The 15,426-nt window shown below is 40.0% G+C and overlaps 1 protein-coding gene across 1 annotated transcript in view; it reads left to right on the forward strand.

The window, feature by feature from the left end:
* The window catches only part of LOC134673393 (synaptic vesicle glycoprotein 2C-like), a 31,043-nt gene that overhangs the window by 14,781 nt on the left and 836 nt on the right, over nt 1–15,426 (forward strand). The window contains exons 3-10 of the mRNA XM_063531368.1: nt 7,864–8,025; nt 8,675–8,819; nt 9,299–9,438; nt 10,992–11,236; nt 11,726–11,928; nt 12,274–12,394; nt 13,390–13,525; nt 15,068–15,227. Of these exons, the coding sequence (XP_063387438.1) occupies nt 7,864–8,025; nt 8,675–8,819; nt 9,299–9,438; nt 10,992–11,236; nt 11,726–11,928; nt 12,274–12,394; nt 13,390–13,525; nt 15,068–15,227 (1,312 nt within the window). The remainder of the gene's footprint in view (nt 1–7,863; nt 8,026–8,674; nt 8,820–9,298; nt 9,439–10,991; nt 11,237–11,725; nt 11,929–12,273; nt 12,395–13,389; nt 13,526–15,067; nt 15,228–15,426) is intronic.

Below are 15,426 nucleotides of genomic sequence, written 5' to 3' on the forward strand. Positions count from 1 at the left end.
AAGTCTGCAATGATTTTGATAGCACACGCAGTGCAAGTGTTATTTCAAACGTCAAAATCTATGAAATTATGACGTCTTTTAGATAACACATTCTTCTCGCGGAGTGTGGTTTCTGTTGAAATTAAATAATAGCTATTGAAATAACTGAATTAAACTGAACTAGCGCCATAACTTACATGTCATGTCGTTATAGTTCAAAACTCGTCGTCGTTGCGTTTACTAAACGGCCCGAAAATACCTCGCCTTAAGAGCCCACAGGAGTGGTCAGTTCTCCATACGTACGTACTCGACTGTTGCCTCCGTGGGTTTTGATGCTAGAGCAATGATTTTTTCAACAAAGATTAATATTGTCAATATCTGTGTCGGACCGTTTGGCTTTTTTTGGATATTTTTGTTTTTTAAGGCGCTAGAGCCCTTCAAAAATGGCTAAAATGGCCTCATTGTCTATGCCACATGAGAGGCGTAGTATTCAAAACTGATATCAATTAGCCAAAAAACCAAAACGGTCCCACACAGATAATTTCATAATCATTTAGATGTCCAAATTTGGTTACGATTGGTTAAGTTTTGGAGGAGGAAACAGTCGAGTACGAAACCTCGATTTTTGAGATTTATACGCAGGATTTTTCGCCATGTCCTTATCGCACTAGTTTTAGGAGCCGCTTCCGTTAGCGAGACTGGTATATTAACTAAAATATTTAAAACTCAGCTCCTGTTTCGTCTTAACGCACAAACGGCAAAGCTCGAGGCAGCGGCCGCTCGTATTTTGAGGTAATTACAAACAACTGCGCATTGTCAGGCGAAAATAACCACGCGAGCTTTTTTAGAGATCCGTATCAAATGCAACGGAGGCCAAACATTACAACTATTTATTATACGAGTACAATAATATACACGGCCTAACAAAAACTTAGAATATTTATTTTAACAATTTTTTTTTAGACAAACCTGCAAGTTAGCTATTTTATTTCAATTTGATGCATCACGTTATCAACTTAAAGGCTTAAAATCATCTTGATATGTAATTGATATCTGTGCATCTCGCTTGCCGAGAAGTTCGAATCTTACTGCCGTATTCGAACTTCAAGATATTCACAAGAGACGACACACGTACTAGATCCATTCTAGATACGTTATAGTTTAGATATCAACTAGTTCTCTTTTGCAGCGCAATTCGGGCAACCAATCAATGTCACTTTTACGTTAGATAGAGTAAAATATCTATTAGATGTGAATTGGATCTCTAAGTCATATCCTGTGGAAATCGTTCAAGAGTATCTCCAGAATCGCGCAAATGTCAAACTTGACAGGTTAGATCTTAAACATTGTTATCGTATCTTGGTGATGTCTAAAGATATTTAATAGATGTCTATTTCATAATCCGAATCGGGCCCTTAGACGTTTGGACCCCTTATGCGGCTGTAGACCCGTAGCATTGCTACGGCGCGGCGTAGCTACTCGTAGCAATGAGCTAATGAATCAAATGCAAAAAGGCAAGTTATTAAACTCCTTTTAAAAAGGTGTTGTAGGTACATACCATATAATAAGTTTTGTCTTAATTAAGATATTAAAAAAATGTAGTTGCGTTGCGTAGTTGCGTTTATGATCGAGCGGAGAGCGAGCAATAATATTTTCGCATATGCGGCTGTCTCCGACAAGTCGTATGTATTTCTAAACGGAAAATCTCGTGAAATTTTAGCAGACTCGATAATTTTACGTTTTTTTGTCGTTTAATTGTTTTCAAAATGGCGGAACCATAAGATTTGCTAGGTCTCTCACAGAACCACTAGTTCAAAATGTTCACAATGAACTACGGAACCCCTATACTTATTACAAGTTGTTTTATGATCATCGTACAGAGTTGCTGGTAATCATCCGTTTAACGATGTTATGTTTCAATTGTTTTTCTTTCATTTAACGTAGTTTTTCATTGTCTGCTCTTTTACTGTTATTGTGGCTATTCTTAGCTTTCGTTACGAAGTTGCGCCGTCTTAGATCTCGTTTTGATAAGCTAGGTTTTTACAATACGCGGTATTATCATGTAAGTAGTGAGTGACCAATTAAAGAGTAACGGCCCAATTCGAACTTTAAGATACGCCAGTTAATAGATCTAGAAACGATATGGATTAGATATGTCTGACAAAAACGTTACTTCTGACACTGACAGATATCGAGGTTCGAATGAGGCAGTATGATTCGGTCAAATTGTGTTTTTTGAAAAACTAATTATATCCAGCATTCTATGAATGTAGTATTATACCTTTGGATATGGTGCTTTACGCACACTAGCGTCCCTCCCCCTCCCCCTGACGCAACCCCCCCTTTTAGCATGAAATATGTCCCGGTTTACGGTTTTTTTTAATTTTTGAGAAAAGTATTAGAGTTAGGAAAAAAGTGTCTATGAAAGAAAAAAGAAATGTTCCCTATTAAATTCTAAACAAAATGGTTATATTCATTTTTTTATACGCCGCACCATATTGATGTTTTAGCTAGATGAACTTCGACAAAATTTAATCGTTGAAAAACTTGTTGAAGTTCAATATAACATAGTACGTGACAGTACTGAAAGAAATCTTCACGGAGAATGCAAGCTTATTCTCCGTATTAGTTTTATTTCAGTACTATCACGTACTAACTTATATTGAACTTCAACAAGTTAATACATGAATATGGTGAGTCTTACCAAAAAGTTGTATATAACCTTTTTTGTTTAGAATTTAATAGGGAACATTTCTTTCATTGACACTTTTTTCCCAACTCTAATACTTTTCTCAAAAATAAAAAAAAATCTTAAATCGGGACATATTTCATGCTAAAAGGGGGGGTTGCGTCAGGGGGAGGGGAAGGGACGCTAGTGTGCGTAAAGCACCATACCCAAAGGTATCATACTACATTCATAGAATGCTGGCTATAATTTGTTTTTCTTGCCCATACATTAGAACACAATTTAACCGAATTAGTAACTCAGAAATCATTAACAGAAAAACTGTAAAATAAATGTGCCTTTTGGGGGCCGATTTTTGAAATTCGACCACTCGATTTCGTGTATTTTGTTAAATAATATCCACTCCACTCCACTCCACCACTAGGCATTTAAATTCTACTAATAGAATTGAAATCGAGTAGTCAATACCAATAAATTCTAAATTCTGATGGCTCGTATTTCAAAAATTTGCATTTTGTCGTTTTCTACCGATTTTCGAGTGACGAAATCGAGCGATCGAAATTTAAAAATCAGCCTCTTGTTGTCGCCTACGATCGACTACTCAATCGAATACCTTTAAACGAGCAATTCTTGTTTATTTATTTATTTATTTATATATATTAAGCAGTGTCTTGTAAGACACGGCGCTGGTTTTTAGGGCACCGAAATAAACCAATTTTCGCATGCCACTCTCCTCGCTAGTAAAATGCGTTGTTCCTTTCTTCCCACGACTGCAGTTTTTGAGGGAAATAAATGTCGTAATACGTTTATCAGTTTCCAATGTGTTTTAAAAAGAAAATAATTTATCATACTTTTGAAAATTATATTTATTTCACCGCCCACATAGGTAGCATCAGGCCCACACAGGTAGGTTATAGATGTCATATATTTACTTATTTAGCTACCCTAGGTCGTACGCCGACCATTATAGGGGCATTTTACAAGTACATATATAGGTACGAGTATATACATATATGTATACTGTACGTTTGTCTCCCTTCGGTCGTAATTTAATTTATCGGCATTCGTTGCGAATTCCCTATTTTTCGCACTTGTATCTTAATGTACTATTATTGCATATATACGAAACAAATTCAAAACAGATTTACAATATAAATAAATAAAGGTAGAATCAGGCGGTCTTAGGTAAAGTTAATTTGTTAGCTTTTACCAATGATATAGGCGTATGCGACATTATGAGATATGGAAAACACACAGGGTATGTAAGACCTTTATTTAATTTGTAAAGTGTTTACAATCGTGCACTGAGTATCATTATATCAAATATATACGTACGTACCTATATTTGATGTTTTTAAAACGACGCCTGAAATGTCACATGTGCGTAGGTGGCGGCCATTGACCCGGCAGTCGGAAAACTTTCATGATTGCTTCTGTCGATCGATTTAAGAGGAGAAGTCTCCAACGAACGTAGTCCTCATTTTCCTCTCTGAAATTAAATTTCATTTTCACGTTAGGGCCTGGGGCCCGATTTTTTAATTTCGATCGCTCGATGTGGTCACTCTAAAATCAGTGGAAAGTTACAAAATGCTATACGAGCGATCGAAATTTAAAATCTAGTGGTATTGACCACTCGATTTCAATTCTATTAGTAGAATTTAAACTAGGCGTTAGTGGAAACATATTATTTAACGAAATCAACGAAATCGAGCGGTCGAAATTCAAAAATCGGCCCCGGTAGCTCTAACGCCAGACGTCCTTGACGAAACGCCATCAAAATGCCGTCCAATTATATTTTACTGTGGAATTTTTCGTCTCATGTGCTGTCTGGCGTGTTGTTCCTGATTATGCGGCCTATTTTCCATGTTGTTACATTCTCTTCGTAATGTTACAAAAGATAGGTAACGTAGATTTGTAATGCATCTGTGGTTTAGTGGTAAATTTTGGACCACGAACGCTCGGGCTGTATTTTTGACCGAGCGCAGGCGTGGCTCACTCCGCGATTTGCTTTGCTACAGGTAGCTAAAAGTGCATCCGTTCGGCCCCAATTTTGGGGTTTGCCATAAGCCGCGCGTGGCGCTGTCGCCACCTAGCGGCCATATCTGTGCTGATCGTGGCAGACGCGTTTTGTTAGAGAGTGAGTCTTCTGTACCTAGTACTATTATTTATTCTGTGCCGAGCGTGAGCGATTCGATTCGTGAGCTCCGTTTCAGCTTATACTTTGCATGTCCGGGTGTTTTTCACTGCAGGACGCATTTGTTAACCGAATCTCGTAAAATTTGTGAGCATGTTTTTGTGGAGTGTTACAAATGGTGGAAATTTGTCTAAAGGACTGAAGCGCCAGTGGCACTTATGAGTATTGTGAGTTCGCTGCAATAACGACTCAACGAAGTTGTTTTTAGCCCTATCACAAAGTCTTAGCTCGCGAAGCCACTAGTAAAGAAAAAATCATTTTCTTTTTGACAGTTGTCATTTAATGATTTCAAAACTTTGATGTAAGTTATCGAATTTTTGACTCAAAAAGATGCACAGTACTAAACGGTACATAGTTTTGTATTATATTTATATCGTAACAGTTTCCGCTAAACCTCCAATACTTTTAATTAACCATAGCATTAGTTTACATCCCAGTAATATTCCACGCGTTCAGCTGGTTTATTCCAAAACCATTTTATTACTCAAAGTATCCCAACGTCTCAATACCGGTAATTAAGCACATTTAACTATCCACTGGTAGTCCTTATCTCCTAGAAATAAGGACTATCCCTAGTCAACTAACTGTGTCAATGATGGCAGAAAACGCAGGCCTTTGGTCGACCTTATGCACTTGCTAATAGGGTTTACGAATGGTCAATTAACTATGTCGACGTAACATGCTGGCCATTACGGGGATCATAAAGCGGGTTATTATGTGTCGGGACAAACAAACAGGGAATATTAGTACTATGAGTCGTTTGAAACGATCAATACGAGCGTTGCTAAGTGGTGTTCCGAAATAGGCACTGACAGAATCTTGGACATACCTAATTATTTCTTTTAAAATTAATCTTTTACGTTCTTGTCTGAGGACCCGACCCGAATCGAACTATAAGATTCGTCAAATAATAGATCTAGAAACGAAACGATATGGATCAGATGTGTCTAGCTAATATCGTTTCTAGATCTATTAATTGACGTACCTTAAAGTTCGAATCGGACCGTAACTGTAAAAGTATGTAACTGTAAAAATGTTGTAAAAATATTACAAATCATTAAAAATCAACATTTAAAAGTCAATTCAACCAGCCAACTTGAGGAATCAACTCTAAACATGCGTAGTTTGTCACTCTTGTGGGCAAAATGCATGTTTTCTTTAGTTTTTGTAATACAAAGAGTGCCTTTACTTTAGGAGCAGGTGTAGGTACCTACCTACCTGCTGTACCTAGTGAATATTACTATTATAAAATATAACTAACTACTTAACTACCTACTTACAATTACAAAAAAATACCTACAATGTAAGTAAGGTATAAATCATCAAATTATGTAGTCTACTCATTTTTAGAGCACGGAAGGAAACAGCAGGGCGGGAAATCCATTACGGTAACCTTGCGGCTTATATATAAATATATACGTTTGTCTGTCTTGGCGTCACGCGCAAAAATAGACGCCGGTGACAAAGTCCAAAGTCGTGGCACGTGGGATATGTTTGTTTGTTTGCTTATGTAATATTTAGCAGCCCACGCCTATGAGAATCTTGTACATTTGTTAGTTAGATACAGGCTAAGGGCCACTTGCGCGTTCCAGGGCTAGTCAACTGACTCGGAGTTAACCGTTCATACAGTACAGTTTAACCCTGTATAAACGGTTAGCTCCGAGTTAGTTGGTTAACCCTAGAATGGGTAACTTGCCCTAAACGGGATACCTACGTCGAAATTTTCAGACTCTTATAATTAAGTCGAAACTCGAGATCTTTTCAACTTGTTTGAGACTTGAGTCTTCCGTAGAGACTTTATTGAGTCATGTTCAGAGAACTCAAATTTTTCACGGATTAGGTTGGCTACCGACAGTACCGATAGGATAAAAAACATCTAACGACCTTCGCAAAAGCATGGCTGAAGCGCGTTATGGATCTAATAATGCCCCTGTAAAGAAAAAAGTAAAAAAATCAACATGGTATTTGAAAAATCGAGTTTTCTTTGATAGGCAGAGGGACACGAAGTCAGTGTTCTAAAAGTTAATTCATCTACTTGTTAATAAATAATCATATTCCAGTATATTCGACATATTTATAGGTTATTGTTAATATATTGTTAACACGTTCACTGTCCCCATACATAATGATATGACAAAGGCACACGTCGAAAGTGTAAGGTCTTATGAAGTTGTGAACCCATAGTTGAAGCACGGACTCCTATAAAACACCTTCATAAGCCCACATTGGGGGCACCTGGACAGGGCACGTGTTAAAACATCGACTCTGTAGGCTTATGTAAGTGTACAGAAGAAACGCAGGTATCTTTAGTGGTTTCTGATAATGACCCCGAAAAAGCGTAGTCGGCAGAACCAAATGGGATTTAGTCACAAACGCTCATCCAATTAATAGAATGGCGGGCGCGGCAAGGCCAAGCGTGTTTGCGATGGGCTTGATTCGCGACAAATTACGATGGACGCCTCGACGACGAACTAAATATTTATAACGTAAAATATTTGCACTTTTATAATACTTGCTTTGCAGCTGCAAAAGTCCGTAGGCAGGGTCACTACCAGCTAGGCTATACCCTAGTGTTGTTCTGTTTACCACTGTCAATGGTAATCGGTCCCTATCACAATCAGAGTTTACAAACGTCAAAATATAAAGTCCAAAATCCGACATTTTTATCTCTGTATCCTCAGAAAAGAAATTAAAATCTGTAAATGTGGTTTCTCTTCTTCTTCGTTACACTCTTGACAGAGTGGTGGTGGTCATTATGTAGTTTTGAGCAATTCGTTTGACCACACGTCGCCATTCCTCCCGTAGAGCTGCTTTCCGTGAGCATTCGCTTACTGTGGCCGACACACTGGCTTTAATTTGGTCGGTCCATCTCCTTGGTTTATTGTGTTTCGTTTAGAAATTGTAAAATACATGGTCTATTTGCTGATTTTTAGACATATTTTTATATGACCAAGTATTTATTCCGGGATTCCGGTAGGTATTCATGCCAAGTTTCTACTTTCAGGTTACGGTTGTTTCCAATGGATGCTACTCCTCTCGTGCGGCGCAGTGTACGCCGTGTGCGCCCTCAGTACCACCACCCTCAGCTTCGTGTTGCCGGCGGCTGAGTGCGACTTCAAACTCAAGTCCGCGGACAAGGGCAGCCTCACCGCCACGCCGCTTATAGGTAATACCCTACACCCTATACCTATACACTACAACCTACAACGTAAAGGTGCACTGTGCCGTTTAAGGGGGAATTTCCTCCCCCGGGCGCTTCGGCTGTGGAACAAGCTCTGCCTGTCGCGGTTTTATTGAAGGACTACAGGTGATTCCTACAGCCAGCTACTACAGCCTTGAAAAAAGATGAGTACTGGTTTCTAAAAAACCTTTAAATACACACCAGTACTTTTGTGGTTATAACTAAACAAGTGTCGGACTAAAGTAAGGTCTTGATCTTCAAGGATTGTAAATAGTGCGAAATCATCACATCTCTATAGTTCGTTTTTTTAGCATTAGAAAGAACTTGCAAGAAGGTAAGCGATCTTGACATGTCTTTTAATTGAAAAACGCTTTTAAAAAATCAAAAACTATTACTTATGAAAGCAGAAGAATATAAAAGATCGTATTAGACACATCATTGCCATTTGCCGTAACTTATTTTTAAAATGTGTTTTTCAATTAAAAGACACATCAAGATTGGTTACCTTATTTCTAATGCTAAAAAAAACGAACTATACAAGACGATAGTCATAATGTAATGATATATGAATGTCAGCTAAGTAATATTGATATGAATTAGACAAGCTAACAATAATGCTAAACCGCTGTTTCAGGCATGTGTGTGGGCTCCTACTTTTGGGGCAACCTGGCGGACGCCCGGGGCCGTAAAAAGGCCATCATCGGAGCACTGCTGCTAGACGCGCTTGCTGCCTTCGTGTCCAGCGTGGTGCAGAGCTACCCCGCCTTCCTGGCCTGCAGGTATCTATTAAGGCTCTTATTACTGCATCAGCCAAGAAGGCAATAAATTGGAACCCTACTGGACGCACTGGCAGCTTTCATGTCCAGCATGGTATAATCGGACTTACTATACCGATACAAGTCTACATTTTTTCAAAGTTGTTGCGTATTGCCCTTCCATTGCACCGGTGCTGTATTATGCCTGCTAAAGTGGTGGAGCATGTATTTCAGACGACTGGCTGAGGGTGTTCCAGCTACGATCGCACGTGCACTTCAACTCTTTTGTGGTGCGCGTACCGCGACCGAATTCCTGGCTGAAAGCGTGTTTCGAAGCTCCAAGTTTTCTGAATTTGCGATACTTAGTCCGTTTCAAGCCCAGTCTTATTTCCATGACATAGATCTCAAAATCAGACGGTAGACTGCAAGATGTCCTGGCTCTGTTCAGTCCACGTTCCCCAGCAGCCTGTTTACCTATTGTTTGTAGACGTGGCCGTCCGCAGGTTCTTCTCCGGGTTCGGGATCATCGGCGCGACGGGCCTCATCTTCCCCTACTTCGGGGACTTCCTCTCGCTGCGGCATCGGGACGTCATGCTGTGCCGGCTTGAGGTGTTCTGGACGCTTGGATGTATACTGCTACCTTGTGAGTTTCTTTAAATATTAAGACCAAGTTGCACCATACCACTTACCCTGGGTTAACCCTTATCTTGGCATCGTAACACCCGTGATACATGGAACTTAAAAAAATCTAGCAGGTTCATTTTACAACCTAACAAAATAATTCTGCCATCAATATGTCGAGCTACCCTTCTTACTTATAGAAAAAAATAATTGCCACGAGTGTCATTGTAAATTAATTAGTAATAATTAACATGGCGCCGCGGAAACAATAGATTTCGGTTCGTACTGGAAGTTTTGCATTTATTTGTTATGTTAGTATATATTTTGATATCTTTACTGTCTCTTAGTGCATACGTATTTACAATGCCTTCGAATTTAAAAACATTTAATACACAGAACCTTACATGAAACTGTTATGTATTATATTTGATACACTGCCAAGAACTCAGAAATGTACATATCGAAAGGATTGTATTACATTTAATACATTGCCAAGTTATCGTCAAAATAGTTTTACATGATTTTTTATTTTTTTTATTTTTGTGGGGTTACAAAACATGCTTCAATTATTTAATATTAGTTGTCGTATTATTTACTTATTAAACTTAATTTTTTTTAATTACTAGATGTTATTTAACTATATATTCGTATGCCGTAGCATTATTGCTACGCCGTAGCCCGTAGCACGGAAATATATGTGTATGGCAAAAAATGGCCCCAAAGTAAAAAAAATGTATTTTTTTTTACTTTTAATATTTTACTCAACTTTTTGCTGTTTACTTTTCATATTTTACTCAACTTTTTGCTGACGTCTTTTTTGAATCTTTACGGGATCAGATTTTCCGCCCATGTGATCAGGTATTCGTAGATATAATTTATTTTTACAGGTTTAATAGTCATCTGATGCTTTAAATTGCGTTTAATTAGCAGTAAATGCTAATTTCTTATGCATTATATGTTTTATTTTAATTAAAATCTTCATTTTTCTTCTAAAAAGTAGGTAACTATTTTGTCGAGTTATTGGCATTGTATCAAATATAATACATTTGATTTTCCGAAACTGGAAAATCCTGGATTATTTTCCTTATTTTTTAATAGTCTAGTATGCTCAATAGGTGACAAAAAACTAAAAAAATGTTTATATTTAAGATATTTTGAGCCTTGCCAAGATAAGGGTTAACCGGCTAAACCTGGAGTTACCACGGTTACCAGTACAATTTGACACTGAGTTAACGGTTTAACCGCTTAACCCCGGGTTAGTAGGATGGGACAAGTGGACCTAAGTGTCTTAAATATATTAAATCACTCACGTATTTTAAAGTCGTAGATTCCTCGTTAAGAAGCGATACATGTCAAGCAATCTTCGAGAAAGTGATGACAAAACCAGAGGTACGAGTAGCTTACTGGTTTCGATTTGACGAAAAATATGGAAAGTGGAAGCTAAAATCTAAACTACTTTGTTTTTTTGGTTTGTTCCTTTTCGCCCTTTTCCCCGTCAATATTGAGCCCCTCACGTTATTCGCACTTCCATCTAACTAGCCTTCCATATTCCGAATTTTCTGCATCACATTTCAGGCATAGCCTGGCTAATCATCCAAGACCCTCGCTTCATCTGGGCGGACACAGAAGACTTCAAGTTCAACCAATGGCGCGTCTTCGTGGCAGCCTGCGGAATCCCAAGTCTGCTGGTGGTGTTGCTGCTGCTGCCGTTTCCGGAGAGTCCAAGGTTCCTGCTGCACGTGAACCAGCCTGAGCGGGCGCTGCAGGTGCTGCAGAAGATCTTCGTGGTCAATACTAGGATGAGCTCCAAGGATTTCCCGGTAAGTATTTGCTTAGTTATGTACGATTCCTCGATGTAGCTTGAGGGGTTTGAAGCTTCTGTACTGGCTGGCCTATGAAATAAATGAGTGCCGATTACTCCACCGACAACAGCATAGTTCTTAAGATGCTGATAATTATGTACAGTAGGTACTCGAAAAAGCACATTTAAATACGTTTGCAAGAGCTTTTAATTGCAATTTCAATTATAAATGGGAGCTTCAAATTTTTGACTCCAGTAATCCTTCCGATTGCTATACCTTTAGTTTTGCACCAGTCGTCCAAAATGGTTTTTTTGTTCTCTAAATAAACGCGTTTGACAATTTTAAACAAATATCATATTGTTTCTGACATAACATACCCATAGAATTCACAAACAACAGTTTATTCACTGAAGTTGCGTATACGTATTCATAGTAGATAGAATCCTAAAGTAATGCATTTTCTTTTCGATACTATACAGTCCTTAATTGTAACCGTCGCAATTCCAGGTGGAATCCATGATAAGCGCCGGCGAAGGCGACGACGAGGAGGAGATAGTGACAGCAGACAACAACGGCAACGAGACCAAGGCCGCCCTCACCTGGAAGCAGCGCTGGCAGAACTTCTGGATCCGCAAGAAGATGCTCACCACCCAGCCCTTCATCGGCCTGCTTATCCTGTGCTGCTTCGTGGACTTTGGCCTCATGTTCAGGTTGATAATCCATACTAATATTATAAATGCCAGTGTGTCCTACTGTTTATCTGTTAGGTACCTCTTCATGCTTAAACCGCTGAACCGATTTAGTTGAAATCTGGCATAGAGATAGTTTGAGTCCCGCGGAAGGACACAGGGTAGTTTTAATGCCAGAAATCATCCCTTAATGGGTTAAAAAGGGGTGGATGAAAAAACAGATTAGATAAAAAATAAGCTAACCAAATTATTAACTCCACGCAGACGAAGTTGGGGGCAAAAGCTAGTTAAATATACAAATGTGAATGTTTCCAAAAAATTTTCGAAAATTTTATAAAAAAATCATAAGAAATGTTCTGCTTTCAGTTACTACACACTCATGATGTGGTTCCCTGACCTCTTCGAGCGCTTCAGTCAGTTCACAGCGGGCAATCCTGACGTCCCCGCCGGCGTCTGCGAGGTGTCCGCCAACATCTCGCATATTGAGGTAAGATCACCATGCGCTGCCAGCTAAGGGTGGTATTCTATCTATCCAATATCTTTGTGGAATTATATAGGTGGAATACCACCCTAAACTACATGATGTGGTGACTTGCCCGCGTATGGGAGGTGTCCGCCAACATCTCGCATATTGAGGTAAGATCACCATGCGCTGCCAGCTAAGGGTGGTATTCTATCTATCCAATATCTTTGTGGAATTATATAGGTGGAATACCACCCTAAACTACATGATGTGGTGACTTGCCCGCGTATGGGAGGTTTCCGCCAACATCTCGCTCGCACACTGAGGTAAGACCGCTTAACGTACTCTTCCAGCTAACTAAATTATCCCCACTTTTCTTGTAGGGGATGGGTTGTTCCTTAAAAACTTTTTATTTTTATTTTACCACTTTGTCCATGTCAAATTGCATCATTGCTAACGACCATGCTAACGAGCACGGACCAAAGCTGCGGGCAGACAGACAAACAGACGGACATGGGAATTTGTTTATAAGATTGTGAAACAAGTCTCTTACTTTACTTACATCAGTTTCTCTTTCAGTAAGATCTGTTTGATATATTTAAATAAGTATAATATTTATTTTGCTTAGTTATCTTTACACCCGTAAGAGTTAAGTATATAGGTAGGCCTATTTATTCACAAGTCTTTTTGTGTGTTCTCGGCCTAGAATCGTAACTGTAACAGTATTTTAAGCTTAATATGTGATTCAATGCCTGTAGGCACCTAACTATAATAGAGGCATATCATAGGTAAATGTTCCAGTTTGTTTTTGTTATTAACATTAGTCAAATTATTTTTATACCTAGATAATATAGTTAGGCGTTATGTAAATTATTCGTATTACTGAAAGCTGGGCCTTCTCTGCATATATATAACAGTAATACACAAACGATACGTCACATATTCTGATACAAGGCTATAAAATAAAAAATAAAATAAATACACGAGCCTTACTTTCATGTCGCTTGTTTCCTTCGCAGGCACTAGACGGTCAATGCCAGCAGACGGTCGCATCCCAAGTATACCAGCACACGCTAGTGGTCGCGTTGAGCTGCGTGCCCGTGGCGCTGGGAGTGGGCGTCTTCATCAACATGGTCGGCAAGAAGGTCATGCTCGGTGAGGAATATCTTCACAGGCACTAGTCAATGTCAGCAGGCAGCATGCCAAGTATACCAGCACACGCTAGTGGTCGCGTTGAGCTGCGTGCCCGTGGCGCTGGGAGTGGGCGTCTTCATCAACATGGTCGGCAACAAGGTCATGCTCGGTGAGGAATATCTTCACAGGCACTAGTCAATGTCAGCAGATAGCATGCCAAGTATACCAGCACACGCTAGTGGTCGCGTTGAGCTGCGTGCCCGTGGCGCTGGGAGTGGGCGTCTTCATCAACATGGTCGGCAAGAAGGTCATGCTCGGTGAGGAATATCTTCACAGGCACCTAGTCAATGTCAGCAGACAGCATGCCAAGTATACCAGCACACGCTAGTGGTCGCGTTGAGCTGCGTGCCCGTGGCGCTGGGAGTGGGCGTCTTCATCAACATGGTCGGCAAGAAGGTCATGCTCGGTGAGGAATATCTTCACAGGCACTAGTCAATGTCAGCAGATAGTATGCCAAGTATACCAGCACACGCTAGTGGTCGCGTTGAGCTGCGTGCCCGTGGCGCTGGGAGTGGGCGTCTTCATCAACATGGTCGGCAAGAAGGTCATGCTCGGTGAGGAATATCTTCACAGGCACTAGTCAATGTCAGCAGACAGCATGCCAAGTATACCAGCACACGCTAGTGGTCGCGTTGAGCTGCGTGCCCGTGGCTCTGGGGATGGGCGTCTTCATCAACATGGTCAGAAGGTCATGCTCAGTGAGGAATATCTTCACAGCAGGCACCTAGTCAATGACAGCAGGCGCACAGTGGAACGACGCTTCTGGTTGGACATGAGAATTTTCTGTTTTCTAACGATAACTTTCTATTTTCCTAGCAAATATCTATGAAATTTAGAAAGGATCTTGGGAATCTGAACAGGACTATCCTTCCCAATTTTACGATTATTCGTCCACCCACAAAAAAATGTCCACCGAAAACAAAACTTTCTGATGTTCAACCACAAGTATGGCGTCGTTCCAAAGTGAGACGGTTGCATCCTTACCAATGCATTCTACTTAACCTAGGTGATCTAGGTTAGAACTAGGTGTCTGAACTCCTTGAGGTTACAGGATCTTTCTCATCATTTATTTATGTTATCTGTGAATTAATTATGTTAGGACAGGTTTGAGAAGAGTGAGAGAACATTGAGAACAGACAGTCGTGGGGGATCATTTATTACTACGACCAATTTTAATTGTTCCAACTGCCTCCGCTGTCTTACGCTGGTGTACGGAGCGGGTGCACGCCCACGGCTACCATATGTAGCTGATAAAATCCGTCTCACGCGTCCGCGTCAGTTATGGTAACATTCCATTTCTAACCGCAGCTGCACTACCGGTACTGAACTCGTCGCTATCATTGTCAATTTCCATAGTAAAATAAAATGAACAGTAGTGCAGCTGTCGTTGGAAATGGACTGTCACCTTTAGCGTTGCTAATACTATGCGCAAAACAGCAGAAGCACTAAGTCTAATATTCCCGAAAAACCGGTACAAAATACGAATGACTTTTGTTCTTCCAGTGATGATGTTAATGAGCTCAGGGCTGGCCGTGCTCGGCATGAGCTTGGTGCGCTCCGCGCTGGAGAACCTGATCCTCTCGTGCGTCTTCGAGTCCATCGTCAGCTGCACCGAGGCCGTGCTGTTCTGTGTCATCTGTGAAATCTTCCCCACCAAAGTTGCGTAAGTATATGTGAATGAAAATCTTCATTCTTTTATCTCGTGGTCCTGCCTTGTTAAAAGAACCCAACCATCAAACAAAAAGAATAAGCTAACGTAAATATCCCAGAAATTGACACAGATGCTCTAAAATGTCAACATTAATCTTAATTCCTAGCAATAGAAGTGACCCAGGCTGTGAACTATTGAAGTTAGGCTGTCA

The sequence above is a fragment of the Cydia fagiglandana genome, chromosome 2, assembly GCF_963556715.1.
Source record: "Cydia fagiglandana chromosome 2, ilCydFagi1.1, whole genome shotgun sequence".
NCBI lineage: Eukaryota > Metazoa > Arthropoda > Insecta > Lepidoptera > Tortricidae > Cydia > Cydia fagiglandana.